This window comes from Anabrus simplex, chromosome X, assembly GCF_040414725.1.
Source record: "Anabrus simplex isolate iqAnaSimp1 chromosome X, ASM4041472v1, whole genome shotgun sequence".
In the NCBI taxonomy this organism is placed as follows: domain Eukaryota; kingdom Metazoa; phylum Arthropoda; class Insecta; order Orthoptera; family Tettigoniidae; genus Anabrus; species Anabrus simplex.
The window spans coordinates 220524530-220550377 of NC_090279.1; the positions used below are offsets into that span (position 1 = coordinate 220524530).

Consider the following 25848-nt stretch of genomic DNA (forward strand, 5'->3'; position numbering starts at 1 on the left):
ACTAATAGAAATTCTTCTAAGCAAATAAGTAGAGGCTATATCATTACACTTTACATTTTACAAATAGAAAGAAAGAATAACAATGTTTAAATATTACTTGGTGGTGACTGTCGATCGTAGAACTCGGGCTGATGACCTAGTGCATTACCACGTTACGCACCATCGATCCTGGTCTCGCCCGTCTGAGCTGCTTCACATTCTACTCGTTCATTGAGGACACGTTGGCGCGCTGGAAACCACACAATTCATATTGTAGGAAGACAGGCATCTTGACTTGCGCTCGAACCAATAATCTCCTCTGTAGAAGTTCTTGCGAAAGCTGAAACTGAGATTTTAAGTCTGAGACAAGTCCAACACACACACCGATGTTTGACTAGATGGAAAAGCAACTTATCTTTTGATATCTTCAGTTAATTGTAAATAGAATCTGTGAATGTCTGAACTGCTATCTGTAACATTTTGGAAGCTCTAAATAAGGCGAAGTGTGTCTTTTCACGTCTGTAGTTGAAGTCAGAATAAAACCCCACTCTTCGCGTTCAGAGGTAGAAAATCCAGGGTAAAGTTCCCTTAGGAAAATCCATAATTCACCGTCTTAAGACAGGGGTGCGTCTTCTCATTATACACGATTGGTCACTTCATTAACTTCACACGAAATTTATCACCCAATTGGCTGCCATAGTCATACGTCATATAACCTTGCCAGTATTGATCGAGTGTTAGACACATATTTCGCCTGATCACGTGGTGTTCACGGCTGATTTGAAGATCAACTGGCTAGTGGTATCTGCTTGTTTCCTCTCGCTCGCTCTCAGCTGGGATTTCCATGCACCTGGTAACTGGTTCTAGTCGACTCAACGTGCTAAAACTCCCTTCCTGGTTCACGAAATAATGTTCCAATTCACAGTAGAAATAAAATATTCTCCCTTAAATGATTTTCACCACTTTTGAAGGGGACAGTATATGTATACTTGTTGATTCTTGTATTTATATCGTCGAACTGCAGAGCTCAAAACAACAGTTTAAATCTTTTCATGGACATTGTGGTTCGAAACAGTGCGATTCCAGTTCCATCTGTGCTGCACAAATGAGAGAGGTCGAGATGCTTTGCCTTATGAACTCGTCCAATCATAGTCTCTCTCGCATCACAGTGCCTTTGAAATTTATGATGTTTCCTCTCCAGCCATTTATTGCTGTACGTTTTTATGTCATCCATTATGTTATTTGGAAAAAATAACTGCCATGCCTGTAAAGGGGTATGAAAATTCCTAGCCTCCCATTTAGGGCTTCGTAAATGAATTACAATATTTTGTCTCCTAGTACCCTCACATTTTTTAGCACAATGAATGTTCCAAACAGTTTCACCAACTTTGTCAGTATATTGTGGGGTAACTTCAGTGTTATGTGATGGAGTATTATCTGCATATTCTGAGTCTACTGATACTTCACTATCCATTACATGAGCACTTGCTTCAACTTTATCTTCTTCTGAATCTACAGTCCGTTCAGTATCTTCATCAGGTTCATTGTAACTTCCATCAAAATAAAGCCAATGATTTAAAATCTGCATGTGTAAAAGCAAGTCCTTTGGATTAAATTCTTTTTCCGCACTCATAAGTAGTTTATTAATCCTTTCCTCTTCGTTGATATCCATTATGCTAGTAAATAAAAAAGTACAAGGTGTAAATCATATTATACGCTGTATTTAATACACGAAGGACAATTAAACTCACACGGAAACACAACGTCTCGTATCAGCAAGAGAGACGCTTGGAGAATACCTCCTCCACAGCGACTGAGTTGGAGATAAAAATGAACTAGCCTTGATGATTGGTTTCCAAAATCCCTGACAACGATAAGACATGCGTGTGTTATTAATCTCATTGTAACTGTAGTAAAAGACACCTGAATGTGAGAGGAGCAGGGAGAAGAGAGTGAAACAAAAGTGTAAATAAGAAGAAATAGATGCTAATGTAAAGAGACACATTTGCAATGATGGGACGAATATAATTCTCTGTGATAATATTTTATTTCTCATGTTAAATAGAATGTGTCCAAAATACTAGCAGATGAAGGTGAATTACCTCTGCTACATGATGTCATATCTACCAGGACAAGAATCTGTTCTGCTGTGCACAGTTGTTTGAGTACATGTCCAAGGAAGGGTCGGCCTACTGTTTGAGGGCTCGGCAGCTTGTTTGTGCTGAGGATGATAACCTCAGTGCTCTCAGGCAGTGAGTTTTGAAGGGGAAAGCTTACTCCTTAACAGTTGAGAGTTTGCATGAAACGTGTCTACAGACTGGCAGCAAACAAGACACGTTGTGACATGCCGAGAGTTGCAAACAACTTGCAGAGTTTTGTACATCTTTTGCACGTTGTAATTAGTTTTGTTTTTCTACAAGAACCACCTCAGTGGCACTCACAATGGTCAGCGCAGCTCTGAGCAGCGTATTCTTACTTCTTGTGATTACAGTACTTTCCTCCTGAGGCTCTCCCACCATAAGTTCATTTACTCGTAGAAGTTTATTTCAGGATAACTGTGAACTCTATGGATATGCTCCAATAAGCTGAAGAAAGCTATGTGGCTTGGTGTGTAAACTGGAATGGGGAAATGGCCCACTCAAAAGAAAGAAACCATATTTTACATGCTTTTTTCTATTCTTGACAATGTCTGTCCATCATAATTTGTCATCTTTGGCCTCCTTTGCCTTTTGTGTGTAATTCCATGCTTTGTTATAGCATCAGTTTTGACATTCAACTGTTTAAATGTCTGAGCATATGTTCCTAATTAATTTTTTGTTTAAAAATTTGCTTTACGTCGCACCAGCATAGATAGGTCTTATAACGGGGATGCGAAGGGCTAGGAGTGGGAAGGAAGTGACCGTGACGGTACAGCCTTGTGAGTAAATGGAAAACTGCAGAAAACCATCTTCACAGTTTCCAACAGTGGAGTTCAAATCCGCTATCTCCCAAAGGCAAGCTAACAGCAACGTCACCCGAACTTCACTTCCAGTCGCTTGGTTCCCTACGTTTTGTCTTTCAACTTTTCCTTGTTTGTTTCTTTCTCTATGTCTTCTACCCATTGATCTTTTGTGACAAACTGCCTGGAGAAATTTTATTTCTGCTGACTACGTCTTTTTATTTCCATCGTCCATTATCAGCTGCATATTGTGAAGTCTGCTTCGACTATCTGACAGACTACATAGCATAGTGGCTCAGAAGTGCCGCTACATTTATTGCCTTTTTTGGACAAAATACCAGCATTGTGATATCTCTTAAAAGCCTTAGCATTTTCATGGACGTTCTCCAGCCTTTATTTAAAATTCTGTTGCATTGTAAACTCTCAAAAGGTTGCTGTGTATGCGAAGCACAATGAAGCACAGCAAGCAGGAACATTGTTCTTGATAACATCTCAAAGGAGTTAGTGCTCGTTCCCACCTCATTAGGTTTGCTCCATTAAAGGGACACTGTAGTTTTGATTGAATTATTTCTACTACGATACTACGTCAAGTTTTAAGAAGTGCGATAAATTAAGCACATAGTGTTTCAAGACTATTCTATTTTATAATTTGTTGTTCTTTTTTAAATCCACTTTATATCATAAGTGAGCATGGTGTGCCACTACTAGCAAAAAGGGTTTGGAAAAGTTAGTATTTCTTAATGTTAGAAGACGTCTATTACAGCCAAAATCACAGAGCTCGATAGCTGCAGTCGTTTGCATATGTTTTTATCAGTTTATGGCATAGGACTCGCAAGTCTTTGACTTACAGTATATTTTATACACAGTTTCATGTTGTTAATATGGTTTTAAATTGTGATGAATTTGACGTTGATAAACTTATATTATTTTCAATTTTTCTACAAAGTTCTATCAACTGACGATGGCGCCATTTTAATTGAGGGTGTTTTGCTGAAGATGATTCGTAGCGAGTAGAAACATGTCTAATTAACACTCAGTTTATAAGATGATACTAATGCATTCACTTAGGAGGATAATGAAAACTGTTTTGGCATTAATGTAAGAGTTCAACCATCGATACAGATAAAATGAAGTTTATAGTCTCTTAATGATAATATTGAGTGAAACAGGCATTCAGCTGAGCTCTCTTGCATTGACAGTTTTCTGCTGTGTATGGTAACAACCTGGCCAACACATCTGGGATTGTTGAACATGACATGCTGGCTTTTGCTTATGATGATGATGATGATGATGATGATGTTGTTTTTTCTGATTGTTCAGTTCTTGAGCTGGCAATCCCTGACATTGCTCCATATGCATTGGTAATCAAGTGGGGTTTGTTCCAGATATCTGACTTTCAAGAGCAGGTTGATGGAGTACTTCAAGCGGCGCCACGTGGAGCGAGAGAGCCGGGAGAAGTACATGACTGCCACCTACTCCCGGTTGATGCAAGAATGGTTGAGAAAAGTGGAGAAGGTAGAGGCGATGAACCGGCGCAAGTTCCGTGAGGCGCGCAATCGGGAGTTCTTCGAGAAGGTGTTCCCGGAGCTCCGCAAGCAGAGAGAGGACCGCGAACGCTTCAATCGTGTCGGGGCGCGGATCAAGAGCGAGGCGGATCTGGAGGAGATCATGGACAGCTTGCAGGAGCAGGAGGTAAGTTGCTTTACAGCTTAGAAAGTTCCATTATTTATTATTTAGGATATGGCATAAAATGTACATATATACAATAAGAAGAAAACATAATTTGAAATGAGAATGTCCAGTCCTTCCATCCACTCATACTGCCTCTGATGGAAGAAAGAAATTACCCCAGCTACCCGAGTAGGCTCGTAGCTTGCAGCTGCCGACGATGTCACTGTCGCATTCCAGTGACGTTAAGCTGTTCCACTTGTAGAGCGAGTCCCAGCGTCTTCCATGGTCCGTCCTTACTCTGTCAAGCGTTAACCACTGTCTGCATGGTAAATGAAATCCACCAGCAATTTGCACACCAGAAAATGGTTCTCAAGGAACAAGTCTGTTGAAGATTCCCAGCGGTCTTTCCAAACTTTCACAGCGTTACAGTTGTTGCGAGCCATGTCGGCAGCATCATGCAAAAGTGGATGGTGTGACTTCAACCTTTGAAGATTGAGTGCAGGGATGTTTTCTTGTACTGGTAATTGGGGTTTTTTGCAAATTATCGTATCCTTGCCGAGGTGATCATCAACGTCCGGATTTCGATGACCTAAAAATGTATATTAAAAATCACCTATAAATTAACTGCAAATATCCCATAAAATGACTCAAAAACTTAAAAAAAAAAAAAAAATGCCTGAAAAATTGAATGAAACTGACATCATTTCATCACACAAAAATGCAAACAGACTATGTCATTGTATGTTGAAATGATTTTAATAGGTACCTTATGTTATTTAATTATTATTTGACAAATACAAATTATTTGCACACAAATACTGGTTATTATTTATGTCTATTGTTTGGCGCTCCAAGTTCTGTATTCTTTTCTTCAAGGAAAATAACACTTCATGGTATGTGGAACTCCCAAGGCTGCAACATCTGAAGAACAGAAAAGAGAGAATTTTGCCGTTAGATACTCAAATTCTTTATCGGAGTAGAGGTAATAAGAGAAATGTGCAGTTAAAATACATGACAGGCTATACAGTCTTGCCCCACTCCGTGTTACATTGTAGATGACTGTAATCATTCGTAGATTCTCACAGGAAAAAGAACGACTGTTGTCGACAAACACGTTTTTGTACTTTCAGAAGCTCCTTTCAATGGAGCTTACTTGAAGTGCACTAAATCACTGGATGTAATTCTCCTTTAATGCCAGTAATGCTGAAGTCTTCACCCACCAAAATCCGAGAGGTGGAGCACAAAACATTTAAAACCAGAGTTCTTGTCAAGAACATGTTTCAGTTTGTCTGACACTGCCACACCAGAATCGCCACGAATGCATTTTAATTTGTCCGTGGTTGTTCTGAATAAATTGATCTGTCCGTGGTGGTTCTGAATAAATTGATCTGTCCGTGGTTGTTCTGAATAAATTGATCTGTCCGTGGCTGTTCTGAATAAATTGATCTGTCCCTGGTTGTTTTGAATAAATTGGTTTTTATTTTTTTTTTTTTTTTTTTTACAGCCACCCCTCCTGAAGACGTGTAATAATTGACGACAAGGAACTGAAATTAGCTTTGATGCACACTAGTTTTCCCTCCATTTACGTATCCGAAAACAATTCTTGAGAGCCATCTGAATGGCCCCGGCATCTTGTATGTCGAAAGAATCTAATACATGCTTCACTGTATGAAAGTGGTCACAATAGTAAATACAGGCGTCGATCCACATACTCCACCGTGTGATGCAAGGCTGCGGTGGTAATGGAATGTCGGGTGCTTGGGATCTGAAAAATTCCCTGCATGATGGAGCCTTGGTAAATACCTTCTTAGTTAGGGGCACAAGCTTATCAACTTCGGGGAAATTTTATCTGACTTTTTTGGCCACTGTGTGAAAAGCATGAGTTAAGCAAGTTACATGTACCATTTTTTGAGTAAAATGCTTTGATTGCATTGGCAGCTTTAACTGTGTAAGGCGCTTCATCAGTCACAGAGAGCAGAACCATCATACCCTACACCCTCAGGCCATAGTAGTCCCATCGATTTATCGAAGAGGCGACATATTGTAGAATGGTTCACAGATTGCAAAACTTCGGGCGTGTTTAAAAATATTTTTTCCAGGTCTATCTACTTCTACTTTTAATGTACTCACGATAACATTGGCAATGTAACGGCAGTCTGCATTACTGGTTTCATCAGTTGAAACAAATATTTTGTTTCCACAGACTTCTTCTCTGTTATTCCTTATTTTAATTAAATTGAAACAAGAAATTAAGTGGTTCAATCTATTCAATACAAGTAAATAAGAAATGTAGTGTTACATTCTTATTTGGTTAAAAGTGGTACCGGTTTCGACCATCGATCTGGGTCATCATCAGCCGATTAAAAATACAAAAACAATGCATAGGAAAACAGAAAATTAAAGGATATGTCTTTCACAAAAGCAGTTCAAGAAGCAACACAAGACAACAGGGGTTAGCGCTGTGCAATTTCAAATAATAAAATCCAGAATAAGTCGAAGATGTGCATGATGATGAACAGAGTGGGCGACCTTCAGTCATTAGTGAAGATTTGGTGCAGGCAGTTGACCCAGCAGTGAGAGAAAACAGACTGTTTACAATCGTGTCGTTATCTGATGTGTTTCCTCAAGTTTCTCGAAGTGTTCTTTATGAAATTGTGAGTGAACGATTAAATTACCGAAAGGTGTGCTCACACTGGGTACCGAAAGTGTTGACGGAGGAGCACTAAGGCAAACGTTTGGGCAGTGTCTTAACTTTCCTGGAGCGTTACCACGAGGAAGGTGATGACTTTTTGAGTCGAATTGTAAGGGGGGGATGAAACCTGGGTGGCCTACGTTACACCAGAATCAAAACAGCAGTCTATGGAATGATGACATTCAACTTCACCCAAGAAAGTGAGGTGTAAGCAAACAATGTCAGCCCGGAAAATCATGTGTACCATGTTTTGTGACAGAAAGAGGGTGTTGCTGGTGGACTTTTTGCCCCTTGGTGAGACAATCAATTCAGCAATGTATTGTAAGACCTTAAACAAATTGCGCCGCTCAATTCAAAACAAAAGGCGTGGCATGCTCGGTAAGGGTGCCTTTTTGCTTCATGACAATGCAAGCCCACACGTGGCTCATCGAACCCAAGACCTCATCACATCATTTCGCTGGGAACAACTCCATCACCCTCCATACAGTCCCGATCTTGCGCCCAGTGATTACCACTTTGTTCCTGTATTTGAAGAGACATATGACCAACAAACGCCACGACGACAATGATGGTGTCAAGATGGCCCTGTTGCAGTGGCTGACAAATCAGGCGGCCAACTTCTATGAGGATGGTATGCAAAAGCTCGTTGTACGATATGACAAGTGCCTCAATATTGGTGGGAATTATGTTGAAAATTAGAGCAATGTACAGGCTTTCATATAAAAATAAAACTGTTAAAAAAATCTGTTTGTTTTTCATTTATTTCAAAACGGTACTTACTTTATGCTTCGTAATTCTTTCTCGGGGAGTAGACTCATCCGGAATTCCACGGCCCGTATACCTTTCTAAGAAATCTCTCAGTTTAGTATTGTTCAATTTCCAGTGTGGAATGTTCGACGAAACCAAAGCTTCACACAAGTGTTTACAAAACACAGAGGAAGTACTACCATCGGGGGATGACTGAGAGAGTAACAGTTGAGAAACTTTAGATTCCACGTATATGCTTCTCTCAACTGATGTGTTGCTGAACGGTAAATCTCCTATCTCCTGCCACTTTAACTTCACACATTTTACTGAAAAGAATTTCACCATCAGTGGTAAAGCTCCTCGCCGAATTTTGAAATTATTTGTTTGCAAATGAACAGCGCTAGGTGGCTTTAACTTCAGCATTTTAAATACACTCGATAAACAATTGCGGCTGATAACACAAATCCACTTAGCACATATATGGTTGCACTGACGTACTTAACCAGACTGGCATTACTGGGCCTATTGTTTGTCTGTCTTCCTACCCCTTCGATTTCAACATCACTTCCGGATTAGCTGCAAGCGCAGGTGTGTCTCCTGGAATGTGGATGTTTCAAGAAATAAGGTTTGAACAAAGTTGTGAATATTCTCATGTCTTTGTATTCATCCTTGCTTTCAGTTCTGTTAATATCCAATCATCATCATCATCATCATCATCATCAATGTCCCACTCCTGTCCTGGATGTGGTTAACAAGCCTCCTCCATTCCTTTCTGTCCTTCCACTTTTCCTGCTCCATTACTTGTGCCACATCCAATCCAGCTTCTCTAATGTCCTTACAAATCTGATCCATCCACCTTCTTCTCGATCTTCCAACTGGTCTCTTTTCCCTTAACTTCTCTTTCCAATTCCCTTCTTGCTACCCGTTCCTTTCCCATTCTTTTTACATATCCAGAAACGGATGGGAAGTAGACTGAGGAAGGTGGTAGCTGTTTCGTAACCATCTCAATCTTGCTTTCTGTTTGTTCTGTACTAACAGTTCTATATTTAGCGCTTCTCTGATTTTAATATTTTGAATTCTGTCTCTAGTTGTCTTTTTAACCAATATTCTTAAAAATTTCATTTCTACTGCTTGCATTTTACTATCTTGTGTCTTATTAGTTACGAGCGTTTCTAGTCTGTATGTTACAATTGGTATGAAATACTGTTTATATAATGTTAATTTCGTTCTCTTGGGTACGTTGTCATCCCATAAAAGCTCTCTGACTTGATGATAAAATGTTGTACCTTTACTTAGTCTGTTATTAATTACAGGATTGATTTCATTACTTCCATTAATAATGCTACCGAGATATGTAAACTGTTCTAGATTCTCTAACCGTTCTCGATCTATGTTCACTTGGCTTCTTTTTTCCACAGTGCATGACTACAGTTTTCTTTTTACTAATTACCATTCCAATCTCCTTCAGATTTTCATTCCAAATGTCCAGTCTCCTTTGTGCTTCCTTTTCTCCCTTTCCCCAAATCACCACATCATCTGCAAATACCAAAGCATTCACTTCATCACTACTGATACTCTGTTTTACACGTTTCATGATTACATCCATCAATATAATAAACATTAATGGCGACAGTGCACTTCCTTGCTTGAGACCTTTTCTTGTATAAAATGTTTCAGAGTCACAACTCCCCACTTGTACACTGCTTTTACTCTCATGATACAACATTTTTATCTTGCTAACTAATGATTTTGGTACATTCCTTTTCAGTAGGCTTCCCATACATGTTTTCTGTTAACTGTATCATAAGCTTTTTCTAAATCCAAAAATACAAATACGATTTCCTTGTTCCTTTCCAGATGTTGTCCATTATCGTTCGCACTGTAAATATCAAGTCTATTGTTGATCTATTCGGTCTAAAGCCATATTGTTCTTCCTCTAACTGTGTATCTATTATATCCCTCAGTCTTCTGTCTATGACTTCCTCCATCATTTTTAGCCCATGTGATAATAGAGTTATACCTCTACAATTTTCACATTTCTTCCTATTTCCTTTTTTGAACAACGGTACAGTGCTTCCTTGTTGCCAATCCTCCTTCCATATGGCATTGAGGGCTCTGTATAGCCACTGTAGTCCAATGCTTCTTGCTGCCTTAATCATATCAGCATTGCATTTGTCTTTTCCACTTGCTTTACCTTTGGTCATTGCTTTCATGCCCTTTCAAGTTCCAACCATGTTATTGGGTTATCTTCTTTTTCTCCATCTATTATTTCCATTTTCTTATCTTCTTCTTCCATCGAACAGTCACCCTCATTATAATGTTATTCAAGATACTTTGCCATCACCTTCGGAAAACCCATTTCGTCATGTACTGTGGATCCATATTCCCTATCTAATGCCTTGGTTTTTTTTAATTTATTTTTTCGATGTTATTACTCTGTATAATAGTTTCCGATTTCCTCGACTATCTTGCTCAATTTTGTTGGAAAACTCTCCCCAACATTTCTCTTTATCTTCCTTGATACTCCTCTATATTATCTTATATCTTATTCTCATCCCTCTGATACGTGTTTTGCTTTTCCTTATCCATTTCTTTCTTCACCTTGTTCCTTTCTTTTATTTATTTCTTTATTTTGTCTGTCCACCACCATGTCTCCTTTCCCTTAAACTTTACTTTTGTTTCCCCACATACCTCAATTGCTGCTTCCACAAATGTCTGTTTTAAATTGTCCTACTCTTCTTCTACACTTCGTATTTCCATGTTGGGCAACTTCCGTTTTATACAGTCTTGGAATGCCTCTTTTACCCTCCTCCTTCAATTCCCAAATCCTGATCTTTGGTTTCTTCTTGAATACAATTTTAGGGAATTTTACTTGTTTTAATTTCACAATCAATAATCTATGGTCACCTTCCATACTTTCACTGGGGATTATCTTTATATTCATGACGAATCTTCCCCATTCTCGGTCTGTTATTATAAAATCGTTGAGTGTTCCATACTGTCCATCTCAACTATATCGGCTGATCTTACAGCTATTCCTCTTTATAAACCATGTGTTCTTTATTATCAAGTTATTTCTGATACAAAAGTCCAACGAATTCTCTCCATCTTCATTTCTATCGCCATACCCATGTGGGCCCAGAACATTCTCGTTTCCCATTCTATCAGTTCCCATAATGGCATTCAGCTCTCCCATCATCATGATGCCATCTCCAACAATATGTGTTTGCAGTTCATTGAGGAACTCTTCTTTTTCTTCCACGCTACATCATCTCTGTGGAGCATACACCTGTACTATCTTCAGTAGTTCCTTGTTTACATGTGTGTGCATTATTATAATTCTTTCATTTAAATATTCAGCTTCAGCTATTGGTTCGACATTCTGATTCACTGCAAATCCCACTCCATTCCTTTTCTCTTTACTGTTCCCCATCCAGTACAAGGTGTACTCCTTTCTTAGCTTCTTCATTCCTTTCCCTTTCCATTTTACTTCACTTAATCCCAGGATACTTTTAGGTTAAGTCAATATTCCACCTTTACAATACCATAAGTTTATTGTCTATTTGTTTAAACAACATTATTAACTATGACGGGACATTTTTCGTCTAACTTGTAGACATCATCAGCCGTAAGATGTTTAAGAAAAAGCACAAAAAAGACAAGGACAGAACAACACATTAAAATAAATTGGGTTGCCGAACACGTCAACCAAAATAGCGAGTATGTTCCAGATTGTTCCAAGTACAAACATGCAAAAGCTGTTGATGAACAAAATTAAAATCATACACATGAGACGATACAGTAAAGCTTGTTGTTAAAGTTCTTCTTGAGTGTGCTGTTGACATGCAGCATTCAGGTGCGTCGGCAAAAGCTGATAATGAAGTGCATAATGTTATTTGTAGCAGAAAAAAGACGATCAACGAGCATGTCCTGTCATAGTTAATAATGTTGTTTAAATAAATAGACAATAAACTTATGGTATTGTAAAGGTGGAATATTGACTTAACCTAAAAGTATACGTACGACAATACGGACTTTACGATGAAATTTATTTTATGTAATAATCCCAGGATGTTGAGTTTTCGTCTCTCCATTAGGTGAATCAATTCATTTTCCTTCCCATTCATAGTTAAAATATTTATTGTTGCAAATTGGGTTTTGTTCTCTGATGTAACACTTGTACGAACATCAGCATTAGATCATACTGTGCAACTGTAGTCAGAGACTTGTCCATTCCATTTTTATTTTTAAACTTCCATCCAAGACTTATATTGTAATTGAAAGCAAGTACAAATTTACTCATCTGCTGACCTGCTAAGCCTAATGCATCTTAGGATTTTCTTCTGGGGTTTACTCCCTTAGCCTCTGAAGATCCCTCTTTTCCACAAGGCAGTGGTTTCCTCTTTTTTCCCCAGAGAGGATGGGTTGCCTCATCCACCATCTTCGCCGTCTTTCACCCGTACCCCGGGGCGTGGGTTCCACGTTATACCCTGTGAGACTAGGTCCCTGCCTGAACTTCACTCCTTCACACCAGCCTACTGATGTGGAGGATACCCACCAGTATAATATGCAAAAAATGCATCGAACTATTAAGAATGGGAGGAAATTACTCAAAACATATAAAATATTCTAATAAATTCCATAAAAAAGACATATAAATAAAATACTTAGAAAAATGACTTAATAAATATGAATTTCTGTAATATGGGGGCCATGAACAGGATTTGTATATAAGTTAGCAATGTCAGTGGTTAACAATTTAAAAGATGACATGTCATCAGAATCCGGGGCCTGGTGATCATTATTGAAGAAAAACAAAATCACTGAATGGAACCAGAACCATAATGTGTTGCTGTTTGAAGGAAAATGCAGTTGGAGAACTGGTGACTTTATGGGGACAGAGCAGCTAAACCGGCTGCTGCGAGTATGATAGAATCTCGATGTACCGTTCCTGGGACTGCCGTTTTCCCCTATTCTTCGTTAAATTTACTTGATCCCCAAAATGCTCCATATAAACTAATGTTAAATTTCCCCTCATCTATCGTTCCTCGAACTGTTCTTTTATCGCATTGATCATTAAAAAAAAATGTTTGTCATTGGCCACAATTTTCACGCAATTATAGGTTGTAAGAAAAATATATGCAAAAGTGTGTTTTGAATTTAAAACGACAGCTCAGTACTCTTGGAAAGAATCCCGGCAAACTGTTAAGCGAGAGTCAAGCAATTCAATTGCTCTCATGGATCTCCCACCCTGTGTTCCCACAAGGCTGTGGTCTTAGTTGAAAGTAAGAAAATGGCTCAGTTTAAAATTGTCATGGCGTTCACCAGGTGAGAGTTGTCTGTTCTAGACGTGTACAAAATTACTGGTGACAAAGGGAAATTAACAGACATTTTAGTTAGCCATTGGGAGATATCGATCAATCACTACTGAGTCACCCAGGTTGCAGATTCCCTATCTGTTGTTTTCCTAGCCTTTTCTTAAATAATTGCAAAGAATGTGATTAATCACATTGTCCAAGTCCAGCTACTATATTACATAATGTCTCACCTTGTGGAGTGTGTGGCATGCTAGAGACCTGTTACCTGCAGCCTCGTGTAGCCCACTGTGACATTGTCAGAGCCGTGTTATGCTGGATCTCTAACCTCTATCGTCTGTGTGTACAGAAAAGAACAAAACGAAGTCTAAAATGTTTCTTTTTAAAATTTGTAATTAATCACATAAAAATTGTTTGTATCCCTGAAGATGGTTTTTCCGTGGTTTCCCATTTTCACACCGGGCAAATGCTGGGGCTGTACCTAAATTATTGCTTCGGTCCTTTCCACTCCTAGGCCTTTTCTATCCCATCATCGCCGAAGACCTATCCGTGTCGGTGCAACGTAAAAGCCAATTGCAAAAAGAAATTGTTCTTATTTTGCTGAATGTGCTGGTTATCGCCACGATATCCACTTATAGAATTAATTTGCAATAAGAAAACTAACCTTAAAAGGTTTGCAATTATTTTACCATTATGAGACGTAAGGGAAAGTGAAAAGAAATGGTGTAAAAATCATGCTTTTTATTTTCGTAGCATGTATTATTGTTGCAAAATTTTGATGCCTCTATGTATAGTATGATGTTTGCATAAAGAAAAATGTCCCAAATACAGAACCCATATTCTATTATTTTGCTTTCTTCCTATTTTTTATGTTACCCGGATCTATCGTCATTTTTCCACTCCCCCTTGAAAAACTGTGTGTGGCGGTTTTGCTGTAACTCTTGGCAGAATCGTGGAATTTTGAAGAGAATATGTAATGTGAACCTTTTTAGAAGGCTGGTGGTGTATATACAATGAATTTACTTGCTGGACACTAAGGGCTGATTTGCAGAAACGGTGTTTAGACGACGTCTACGGTTAAACAATGCCTTAATATGGTTGCTGCATTGCAGAGACGTTATTTATCACTTAGACACTCTCTAAAACCTAAAACCAGCCATGTTTAAACACTGCCTACGGAAAACAATCTTCAGGGCTGTTGATGATGTGTTTCGAACCTACGATCTCCAGAATGCAAGCTACATCTATATGGCCCGTTCAACACATTCGGTGACCAATTACTGTTGCTTCATCTTTCCTTTGTTGAAGCTACCATATTTATGAGTAGGTTACACTCACTGTAACAACACTATAATCAAAGCTACACTTCCCTGTACAGTGGCGTGTTGCTTTAATGTCAATAATATTAGGAGATTTAATTTACACCAAAAGCAATACTCTTATCTGTGGGAAAGTCATGCTCATGCTTAGCCATATTTGTGTAATGTGTAGGAAGACAAACAGCTGACTGGCGTTCGGCGCGCGCACTGCCGAATTTAATTGGTTGCGACAGGCAAAGTGTTGCATTTTCAAACCAATATTGAAACATTAAGCAATGTATAGTTATGGCTGAACATTGTTCATGCAGTGGAAGATCGTGCTCGATTGAGCTGTTGTTAAGGTAGACGTTGTCTAAGGCTTAGGACTAGTCGTCTTTTCTGCAATCGGCCTTAGTAGCTTTGACGTTCCTGAACCTATTCGCCACAGGGAGATATTTTTTGCTTTGTTGAGTTGTAGTGATCTAATGAGCTACAAGAGCGCTCTACATCTTTATCTATCCAGGCACATTTCTTCCTTCTCAGCTTCGTGCTGTTCCACTCCTCTTCCTTCCACGTTTTGCTTTACTTGATTGATCCACTTTTCTTGATCTGCCTCTAGGTCTTTTGCCTTCCAGTTCCTTTTCTAGAGGAATTAGCTGAAATAAAGAGAGGAACAAGGGCTCGTTGTACAGTAGTCAGCTAGGTGTACCAGAAGATAAGAAAGAATCGAAACTCGAGTTGGTGTTGACATAATAGCGAATAAAATGAAAGTGAACTGCTCCAAAGTGTTTATTGATGATTTATACAGATTAGGGAGGAATAATGGAAACAGCCCGGTGAAAGTGTGATTTACCTATTTCAATTTGATGGCGGACGTATTACTAAGAAATGCGGTAAATTTGAAAGGTTCAAACATTTATTTGAAGGCAGAGATAGACAAGGGAGAGAGGAAGCAGATGGAAATTTTAAAGCAGTACATGTGGAAGGCTACAATCGAGCACAGGACTTACAAGCGCAGATAGTAGGAAAGTGTCTGTTGACTGGAGACCGGAAGTGGACGTGGACTTTGATCCCAGAGAGATTGCAGAAGTTAGAAATGGGCAGGGAAGAGAGAAGTAGCAACAAGCACAACATGACAGCAGCGGAACCAGGGAAGTGAGCTGCATCAACAGTCGGCTGTCGGTGAATGGAGCAATGATGGCGTGTCAAAGCAGTGAAACGGGAAAGGAGACTCAAGCGGAACAGAGAGAGGAGATAATAGGAGCTGAAGTGGAAGTGAGAGGCATAATTAGACAGGAAACTGATCTCGTATCCCATATGAAGGTGAATACAGATAGAAGTGCAGAGAGAATGGGGTAGAAAAACGTCGGGCTCGGTTAATGGGCAGGAGGGAGGGGACACGAAGGACAGTGGAGAAGAGACGGTAGAGGAGGGCTCACTAGGGAGAATTACGAGAAGCAAGGTGGGCAGTGGAGAAACAAATAACAATAAAGAGAGCAGAGTAGAAAAGAAATAACTATATATGTTGATAGGGGTGCTGAACATTGAGGGGATAGTGGGGAAGTTGGTAAATAGAGAAATTGTGGAATTTCGAGATAATCGCCTTAGTGGACTCATGGTTAGGACAGGGGTTACAAATTGAATGGTATGGGTATAGAAATATTAAATGTGATAAGAAAGAAAAGAGGAAAGATGGGGATACATCCAGGGAGAATACTAGTATTAATAAGAAAGGAGATAGCCAAGAGGGTAGAGAGAATCTAGAGTGAGGTAGAGGAGTTGGTATGGCTGGGAAATAAAAAATGGGGAGGGGGGATTCTGAAGCAGTTTGCTTGGCCCTCCTATACAAACATCCGAAGAATTCGATATATGCGAATAAATTCTCTCTCTCTCTCTCTCTCTCTCTCTTTTTTTTTTTTTTGAGAAATTACGTGAGGAAATAAATGATTAAAGGGATATATAAAGAAGATGGAATGATTTTAATGGGTTATTATAATGCAAGAGTTAGCACTAGAGTGCCGGACTATGGGAGAGATGACATGGAAGTATCTATTTTAAATGGATGGATGGAGGGGATTGTAACGGGGAATTGACATATATACCGACGAATGGGAGGAGTGTATTTGATACAGGAATAAGATCGGAGGTAGCCTTAACGAGAGTTGTAAGTTTCGAAGTGATAGGCTGTGGGGTAGCCGGCCCTGTGGTGCGGTGTAGCGTGCCCGCCTCTTACCCCGTGTCCCCGGGTTCGATTCCCGGCCAGGTCAGGGGCTTTTATCTGGAATTGAGGGCTGGTTCGAGGCCCATGTGATTAGAAGGAGGAGCTATCTGACGGTGAGATAGCAGCCCCGGTTTCGGAATACAAGAATAACGGCCGAGAGGATTTGTCGTGCTGCCCACACGACACCTCGTAATCTGCATGCCTTCTGGCTGAGCAGCGGTCGCTTGGAAGGTCAAGGCCCTTCAAGGGTTTTAGTGCCATGGGGTTTGGTTTAGTTTTAGGGTGTGGGGTGACAAAACATATGCTAATAAAGACTAAATTGAGAAGGGAACGGGGTGGGAAATATTATTGGAATGAGAGAGAAATTGAGGTTGGAGCATGTGGAGAGCTTAAGAGTAGGAATTGAAGGTATGTTGGAAGAAATGTTAGAGTTAACAGAGTATGGGGAGGAGAGGTAAGATGAGAGAAGGTGTAAAAACGCATAGTGAATGGGTGGTTTGACGAGGAGTTTAGCAGGAAAAGAGAAGGTGTATTGGAGGGTAGGAGAACAGGGTAAGAGAGAGGAATATTGTAAAGTGAGAAGAGAATACAAGGGTGTAATGAATGGAAAAGAAGAGGGTGGAAGGATGCAGAGGCAGAAATAATAAATGGATACTGTAGGGAAAATAGAATAGAAATGAAATGGTGTATGGCTTTTAGTGCCGGGAGTGTCCGAGGACAATGTTCGGCTCGCCAGGTGTAGGTCTTTTGATTTGACGTCTGTAGACGACCTGCGCGTTGTGATGAAGATGAAATAATGATGAAGATGACACATACACCCAGCCCTCGTTCCAGCGAAATGAACTAATGATGGTTAAAATTCCCGACCCTACCGGGAATCAAACCCGGGACCCCTGTGACCAAAGGCCAGCACGCTAACCATTTAGCCATGGAGCCGGACAATAGAATAGAGGAGATCTAGGATCTAGAAATAAGAGAAGGAGAGGGAGACCAATGGGGAAGGGTAGGAACATAAGGGAGGAAGATTGGGCGGAGTATATTAGAAGGTTTTTAGGTGGGGAAGAGAAATTGGGGAAGGTCCAAGCCACGGGATTGTGGGAAGTGAACTTGTGGATGAAGCTGCAAAGGAAGTGGTACCTTTACCTCCAAGACCTATCAGTGTACCTGCTACAGATATTTATTCTTAGCTACATCGAACCATCTTGGCCCATTAGTCAATTAAGAGTTTGTTTGTTCTGCATTTCTACCTAACTGTACTATCCCTTTCTTCTTTTGTTATTGTTGCACTTTCCCTTGTCTTTGTTCTTCTTGATTTGTGTGGTGACAAACTGATATATGTTGCAGATGGAGGACAAGAAGATGCGTTCGTATGCTGTGGTTCCCCCCATACTTCTAGACTCGAGGCAGAGGAGAATGACGTATATCAACAACAATGGACGCATCGAGGATTTTGCTGCAGAGTACAAAGAACGTCAACTTCTCAATGTGTGGACAGACAGTGAACGTGAAATTTTCAAAGAGAAGTACCTCCAACATCCGAAAAACTTTGGTGTGATAAGTTCTTATTTGGAACGGAAAAGCGTGTGTGATTGTGTACAATATTATTATTTGAGTAAGAAGACTGAGAATTACAAACAATTACTTCGTAAGTCGCGACAGAGAACGCGTGCGAGTCGTAACAATCCTCACGGGAAGCCGTCGAACGCGACCCAGAACAATTTGCAAGAGATTCTTAGTGGTCCTACGGGTGTGACGACTCGGCTGCAGCGTGAGCAGCAACAAAAACAGGAACAACCCAGCACCAGCAACGGCGGCACAACCTCGAACAGTACCTCGCTGACGACTTCCACCGGCACGCCAACAGTGTCGACAAGCACAGTCGCGGTGCCCCTGTCGACTCCCTCCTCCTCTGCAGCCAACGAAGAAACGCCGCCGTCCACCGCTACGACGACGGCGACGATGGTTACGTCCTCCTTCGTCACAGGCGGCACGACAACCGTCACAGTCACGGCGGCAGCAGTGTCGACAACGACTGCTCTTCCGGCCATACCGACCGTGGCATCGTGCACGACGGCCTCGAGCAGTCCCACGACAAATTCCGAAACCGTGGCTACGAGTACAATATCTAGTACTTCCGTCAGTACTGCAAACAACAACAATAATAACAGTAGTGCAGTCGACAAGGATCAGCACCTGGTGAACGACAAGACCGTTAGGTGAGCATATCATACTTTTTGAGGGTATTCAGAGAATGAAATTGGTTTCTTGCTGCTCTATATGTTTGTTTTTGTTGATAGATTCCTGGGTTATTTATAATGGTTGGTCCATTTGCATTCTTGACCCTGAATCCCTTTTCTTCGCATGCGTGGTACAGACTTATGTATGCCAACTTTTTGTTGTAACTTGTGAAGTTTTAATGTTGTCAAGATGGAAATAGTATATCATTGATGCTGAACAACTGTGCATTCTTTCTATTTATGAATCAGCTCAAATTAGGGTTTCTTTTTTCATTTTTGTAGTGTTTGAAATAGTTATACCTCTTTCCTCTTGAGTGCGTACAGACCTAAATCTGCTGCATTCTAGTGGATGCTACCTTATGTAGACTGATAGTATAAACCATAATCCTTCCAATGATTACGTATATTGTCATGATCCGGTGAGGTGTTTTTTCTTCTCTTTTTTTTTTTTCCCCCTTACCAAATTTCTATGTCTCCATTATCACCACTCGAGTGCGCTTGACATAGCATTCTAGTGGATCAATGACTAACTGTTCCAATTTTCACTTTACATAAGTAGAACGATGTATATTGCGACTTCACATGGAGATTCCTGTACTTCTTTCAAAGCCTTGAGGCATTAAGTGGCGTAGAGGTATACAGTGAAACCTCGATTCTCCGTTTTCCGAGGGACCATGAAAATAAAACGTACAATACGGGAAAACGGAAAATCCGGGAATGAATGAAAACCATCAACAATTTGGCTAAACGTCACAAAAATGAAATATGTATAATTATAATCTTACAAAAACTCATAAACCAAACCAAACTACAGCCCCAGTGGGACTTTCTGCCAAGCGACCGCTGCTCAACCCGAAGGCCTGCAGATTACGAGGGGCGCATGGTCAGTGCGACGAATCCTCTCGGCCGATATTCCTGCCTTTGTAGATCGGGGTCGCCATCTCACCATTAGATAGCTCCACAATTAAAGGTAATCACATAGGCTGAGTGGACCTGGAACCAGACTTACATCCAGGTAAAATTGCCTGACCTGGTCGCAATCGAACCCGGGCCCTCTGGATGAGAGGTGGGCATGTTAGACCGCGAAAGTGCATTAATTACGGGTACGCGAGTTCAAAATCTCCATACTTTATATTCAATTTTACAGGAGAATCTTCGTCATTTTTCCGTGAAAACGTCTTTCAGTTCAGCAACTTTGATTACGCTAGCCAAACTCTTCGATAAATCTAACAACGCCAAGCCAAACGACAATCGACCAAAAGTAGTTTTTAATTTTCTCATCTAATAAAATAAAGCACATTAGATACAAAAGCACCCAAAATGATGACGAAATCCGTTCATTTCTTAATCTTTCATTGTAATTTGGTCTCCGGTATACTGTTCGTAGTCAGTTTCTGGAAATCTCGTACCAATCTCGTACCGCGCAAATTAGGCCTACATCGACTTTTAAAGGTTATGTTGAACTCGAAAACATGGTTTCGAATGTATGTATCGATTCTTAAAAGTTCTCGAATGCATTAAATTCAATTATGCGCGTCACAAATCCAATCAAATTGGAAAGATAAAAGAAATATCAAAACTTCAGAAATTACGGTTATTCGTGACCTTGAGGTCATCTGGAAAGCGCGCTCACTGCTCATGTCAGTACGAGTTTGAAATGATACCAACCATTTAAAATGTAACGTGCGCAAATAAAACGACTGCGGTTTTTGGTATTTTAACACGAAAACGTAAAATTCCCAGTCTTACATTAGAACCTAAACAGTAATAGGCAATCCCAAGACCTCCCATGGCTTTCTTTTTTTTAAATGTAAGGTGCAACGTCCGTTTTGGTCTCGCTAACATAATTATGGACGATAATATCAAAAATACTGAATTTGTGTTAAGAAGGAGCAGTTTCGATTCCTGCCTGAAAGCCCAGTTACTCTGCAGTGCCCTGAGCAAAGTGCCGAAAACCTCTTCGGCAGTACGATCGAAAAAATGTAAAAATATAAACATCTAACCCTGGACATAATATGGACGTTTTATAAGTGCGAACATTTGACGAAACTCGTTCTGTCTTCAAGCAGAGCTGTCGAAATGCGCCGCGTCTCCTTGCAATTGTTGTGGCCACTCTCTGCTTTATGATTTTCCGAGATTCTCTAAACAATACCACCCGAATGCGATGCTAAGATGGTCCCTTATGCAAGTTCACCGCCGACTGCTTTTCCAGTACCGGTACAGTAGGCACTACTTGCTTTAATTATCGCAGTGATCCATAAATATTCCATAGCTGTCCTTTCGTGAGATACAGTTTATTAAAAAACGATTGATAGAGGATTTAGCATTGATGGGACTGGAATTTCTGGACGGTTGATCCGGGAAATCGTTTCTTCGAGGAACGGATAATGCGGGACTTTTACAACGTGATTTAATTACGATGCTCGCGGGACCGCGTAATTTGAACGCATATTCCGGGAAAACGTATTTTCCGGGAACGGATAATCGAGGTTCCACTGTAGTACAGTGCAGTTTCAATGTAAGTGAAGTAGTTAGATTTGAATAAATCGGAAGATAACTGCATCGCAGCAAATTGGACTCCTAAGATAAGTGACTAAGTGAGTTCTGATTCATAGCAGAAGGAATCAGAAGGCTAAGCGATGGACAATGGTGGCCATGTTGTCATGAAATAATTGTCCTGTCAGCCTGGGATTTCTGCTAAATGAATCTCTCAGCTATTGTTTGCAATTTTTGCACACAAAATTTCAAAGATAACGATTAAGCTGACTTTCACTGCTTCCTGAAACAGCCATGTCATGTGTGATTAATCATTTTTCCGTATTGATGGTTTATGACTCACAATGGTTTTTTTTTTTTCTAGTGGCTTTACGTCACACCGACACAAATAGGTCTTATGGCAACGATGGGACAGGAAAGTCCTAGGAGTTGGAAGGAAGCGGCCATGGCCTTAGGTAAGGTACAGTCCCAGCATTTGCCTGGTGTGAAAATGGGACACCACGGAAAGAAAACCATCTTCAGGGCTTCCGACAGTGTGATTGGAATCCATTATCTCCCGGATGCAAACTCACAGCCGCGCGGCCAACTTGCCCGGTCACTCACAATTAGAGTTTTCTGACGTTACCACCTAATCAGTACTATAATACAACCCTTGGAAACACAAGAACACAACTATCATTCTGTCTTAAATACGACAGGTCTCTTTTCTATTAGTTTAAGGAATTAAATATTATAAAATAAGTGACTGTCATGTCGCACATGAACAACGTGGAAATGGCTTATCAACTGACCACAGATGTTTACTACAAAAAGTCCATATCCTTGAATGCAAAAATTGAATATTACTGCTGTGTCATAAGAACAGAGGCTTTGTATGCAGTGGAATGCCTTGCTATGAACAAGAAAGGCCTGATAGAAAAATTGGAAATTAAAGAAAGATAGATCTTAAGAAAAAATCTTGGCCCAGTTACAGACAAAGATGAATACAGTGAAACCTCGATTCTCCGTTTTTCGAGGGACCATGAAAATAAAACGTACAACACGGGAAAACGGAAAATTCGGGAATGAATGAAAACCATCAACAATTTGGCTAAACATCACAAAAATGAAATATGTATAATTATAATCTTACAAAAACTCCTAAACTAAACCAAACCAAACTACAGCCCCAGTGAGACTTTGCCTGCCAAGCGACCGCTGCTCAGCCCGAAGGCCTGCAGATTACGAGGTGCGCATGGTCAGTGCGACGAATCCTCTCGGCCGATATTCCCGGCTCTGGAGATCGGGGTCGCCATCTCACCATTAGATAGCTCCACAATTAAAGGTAATCGTGTAGGCTGAGTGGAGCTAGAACCAGACTTATATCCAGGTAAAATTGCCTGACCTGGTCGCAATCGAACCCGGGCCCTCTGAATGAGAGGCGAGCATGTTAGACCGCGAAACCGCATTAATTACCGGTACGCGAGTTCAAAATCTCGATACTTTACATTCAATTTTACAGCGGAATCTTCGTCAGTTTCCCGTGAAAAATCTTTTCAGTTCAGCAACTTTCATTAGGCTAGCCAATCTTTTCGAAAAATCTAATAACACCAAGCCAAACGACAATCGACCACAAGTAGTTTTTAATTCTCTCATCTAATAAAATAAAGCGCATTAGATACAAAAGCACCCAAAATGATGACGAAATCCTTTCATCTCTTAATCTTTCATTGTAATTTGGTCTCCGGTATACTGTTCGTAGTCAGTTTCTGGAAATCTCGTACAGCGCAAATTAGGCCTACATCGACTTTTAAAGGTTATGTTGAACTCGAAAACATGGTTTCGAATGGAAGTATCGATTCTTAAAAGTTCTCGAATGCATTATATTAAATTCTGCACGTCACAAATCCAATCAAATAGGAAAGATAAAAGAAATATCAAAACTTCAGAAATTACGGTTATTCGTGACCTTGAGGTCATCTGGAAAGCGCGCTCGCTGCACATGTCAGTACGAGTTTGAAATGATACCAACCATTTAAAATGTAACGTGTGCAAATAAAACGACTGCGGTTTTTGGTATTTTAACACGAAAACGTAAAATTCCCAGTCTTTCATTAGGACCTAAACAGTAATAGGCAATCCCAAGACCTCCCATGGTTTTCTTCTTCTTAATGTAAGGTGCAACATCTATTCTGGTCTCGCTAACATGATCATGTACGATAACATCAAAAATACTGAATTTGTATTACGGAGGAGCAGTTTCGATTCCTGCCTGAAAGTCCAGTTACTCTGCAGTGCCCTGAGCAAAGTGCCGAAAACCTCTTCGGCAGTACGATCGAAAAAATGTAAAAATATAAACATCTAACCCTAGACATAATATGGACGTTTTATAAGTGCGAACATTTGACGAAACTCGTTCCGTCTTCAAGCAGAGGTGTCAAAATCCGCCGTGTCTCCTTGCAATTGTTGTGGCCACTCTCTGCTTTATGATTTTCCGAGATTCTCTAAACAATACCACCCGAATGCAACGCTAAGATCGTCCCTTATGCAAGTTCACCGCCGATCGCTTTTCCAGCACCGGTACAGTACTTGCTTTAATTATCACAGTGACGGGGCGTTAACGCCAAGATCCATAAATATGCTACAGCCGTCCTTTCGTGAGATACATTTTATTAAAGAACAATTGATCGAGGATTTAGCGTTGATGGGACTGGAATTTCTGGACGGTTGATCCGGGAAATCGTTTCTTCGAGGAACGGATAATGCGGGACTTTTACAACGTGATTTAATTACGATGCTCGCGGAACCACGTAATTTGAACGCATATTCCGGGAAAACGGATTTTCCGGGAACGGATAATCGAGGTTCCACTGTATAGACGTCGCATAACCACGAGCTGTATACTCATGTCGAGAAGATCTCTGATATCATGTGGAGAAGGAAAATTGCAATTTTATGGCCTCTTGCTAAGAACGAAACCCACACTATTATCGAACCACATTTTAAAGATAAAGATGAGAATTAAGTAAAAAAAATTCCACCTGATCGATACTTGTATTATTTAACCTAAGGCTAAATTTTACGTCACTAAAAATTGCAGTACATGTTTCAATTGCTTGGCAGTCATCATCAGCTGCTTATCTTGAAGCTTAGGCGAAAAAGCATAAAACATTTCATAATTAAAATTTGTTGGTAAAGGTCAATTGATGGTGAGGGAAGGTTGGGGGGGGGGGATGTTAAAATTAAATATACAAATTAAAAAGCTATTTCTAAACTAAAACTTCCTAAAATTCCTTCTATGGCACTACACTAGTTCTTCATTAGGTTCAACTGTGTTTCGCTCAATGCTCAGTTCACTTGTCTTGATTATATGTTGTCCTTCATTTTTCTAGATCATTCTTATTGTCCGCTAGAAAAATTTATGCTGACTTTGGTTGAATTTGTTCAGTTTTCATTTAGACGGATAGTTTGAAGTACGACCCCTATTCAGTTGTTCGTTGTGTAAATTTATTCTATAAACGATAGCAAGATTCTACCTCGAAGATGGCAGAGACGGAAACAAACAAGTAAACTTCGTAACCAGAACAAATTTGACAGGGGTCACACCTAATGTGCGATTGATCCTGACCAGCCAATCATGAGTGGATCCTCATGTCAAGACCCCGCCCAGAATCTCTTCCAGTGTCACAAGGCAATCACAAGATCAGCGCCACTCTAGGGTGTTTCACATGAGTTATCGGAACTTTCCGACTACATCAACAAGTCCATCTCATCAGACTGGGATGCCCGCATGAATCATACGAATTTCCTGAGTTGTTATAGCAATGATTTTCCCAGCCGTCGTACAAAACAAATTGCTCATACCACATATGGAGACCTCCCAGCTTATAAAATAATATTAATGACAAAATATACAACTGAAATAATAATAATAATAATAATAATAATAATAATAATAATAATAATAATAATAATAATAATAAAATACTGACAATAATGTCTCTCATTTCTAAATATTGTGTGAGGGTGTGATATATGTACTATCACAGGAGGTCTCCAATTTCTCTCAACCTTGAGTAATACTAAAATGAAATCACTAAATTACCACTCCAATAATTGCCTTGGTCCGCAGTACATTCTGTATTTAGCGTGTTTCACAGAGTTAAGGAGTAACATCTTTACCTAAAGCTGAACGACAGGCAACCTGCAATTTCAGTGAAACTTGGTAAACGTGTGAACATACTGAGGGGGTAAGACACCCTATGGGTGACATTA

The 25848-nt window shown here is 40.0% G+C and overlaps 1 protein-coding gene across 5 annotated transcripts in view; it reads left to right on the forward strand.

Annotated features, from left to right (window-relative positions):
• Smr (Smrter) overlaps positions 1-25848 on the forward strand; it is a 657953-nt gene that overhangs the window by 406351 nt on the left and 225754 nt on the right. For all 5 annotated transcript variants that reach the window (XM_067159726.2, XM_067159723.2, XM_067159722.2 and 2 more), the window contains exons 9-10: positions 4303-4609; positions 18206-19077. In XM_067159726.2, coding sequence (XP_067015827.2) covers positions 4303-4609; positions 18206-19077 — 1179 coding nt within the window. The remainder of the gene's footprint in view (positions 1-4302; positions 4610-18205; positions 19078-25848) is intronic.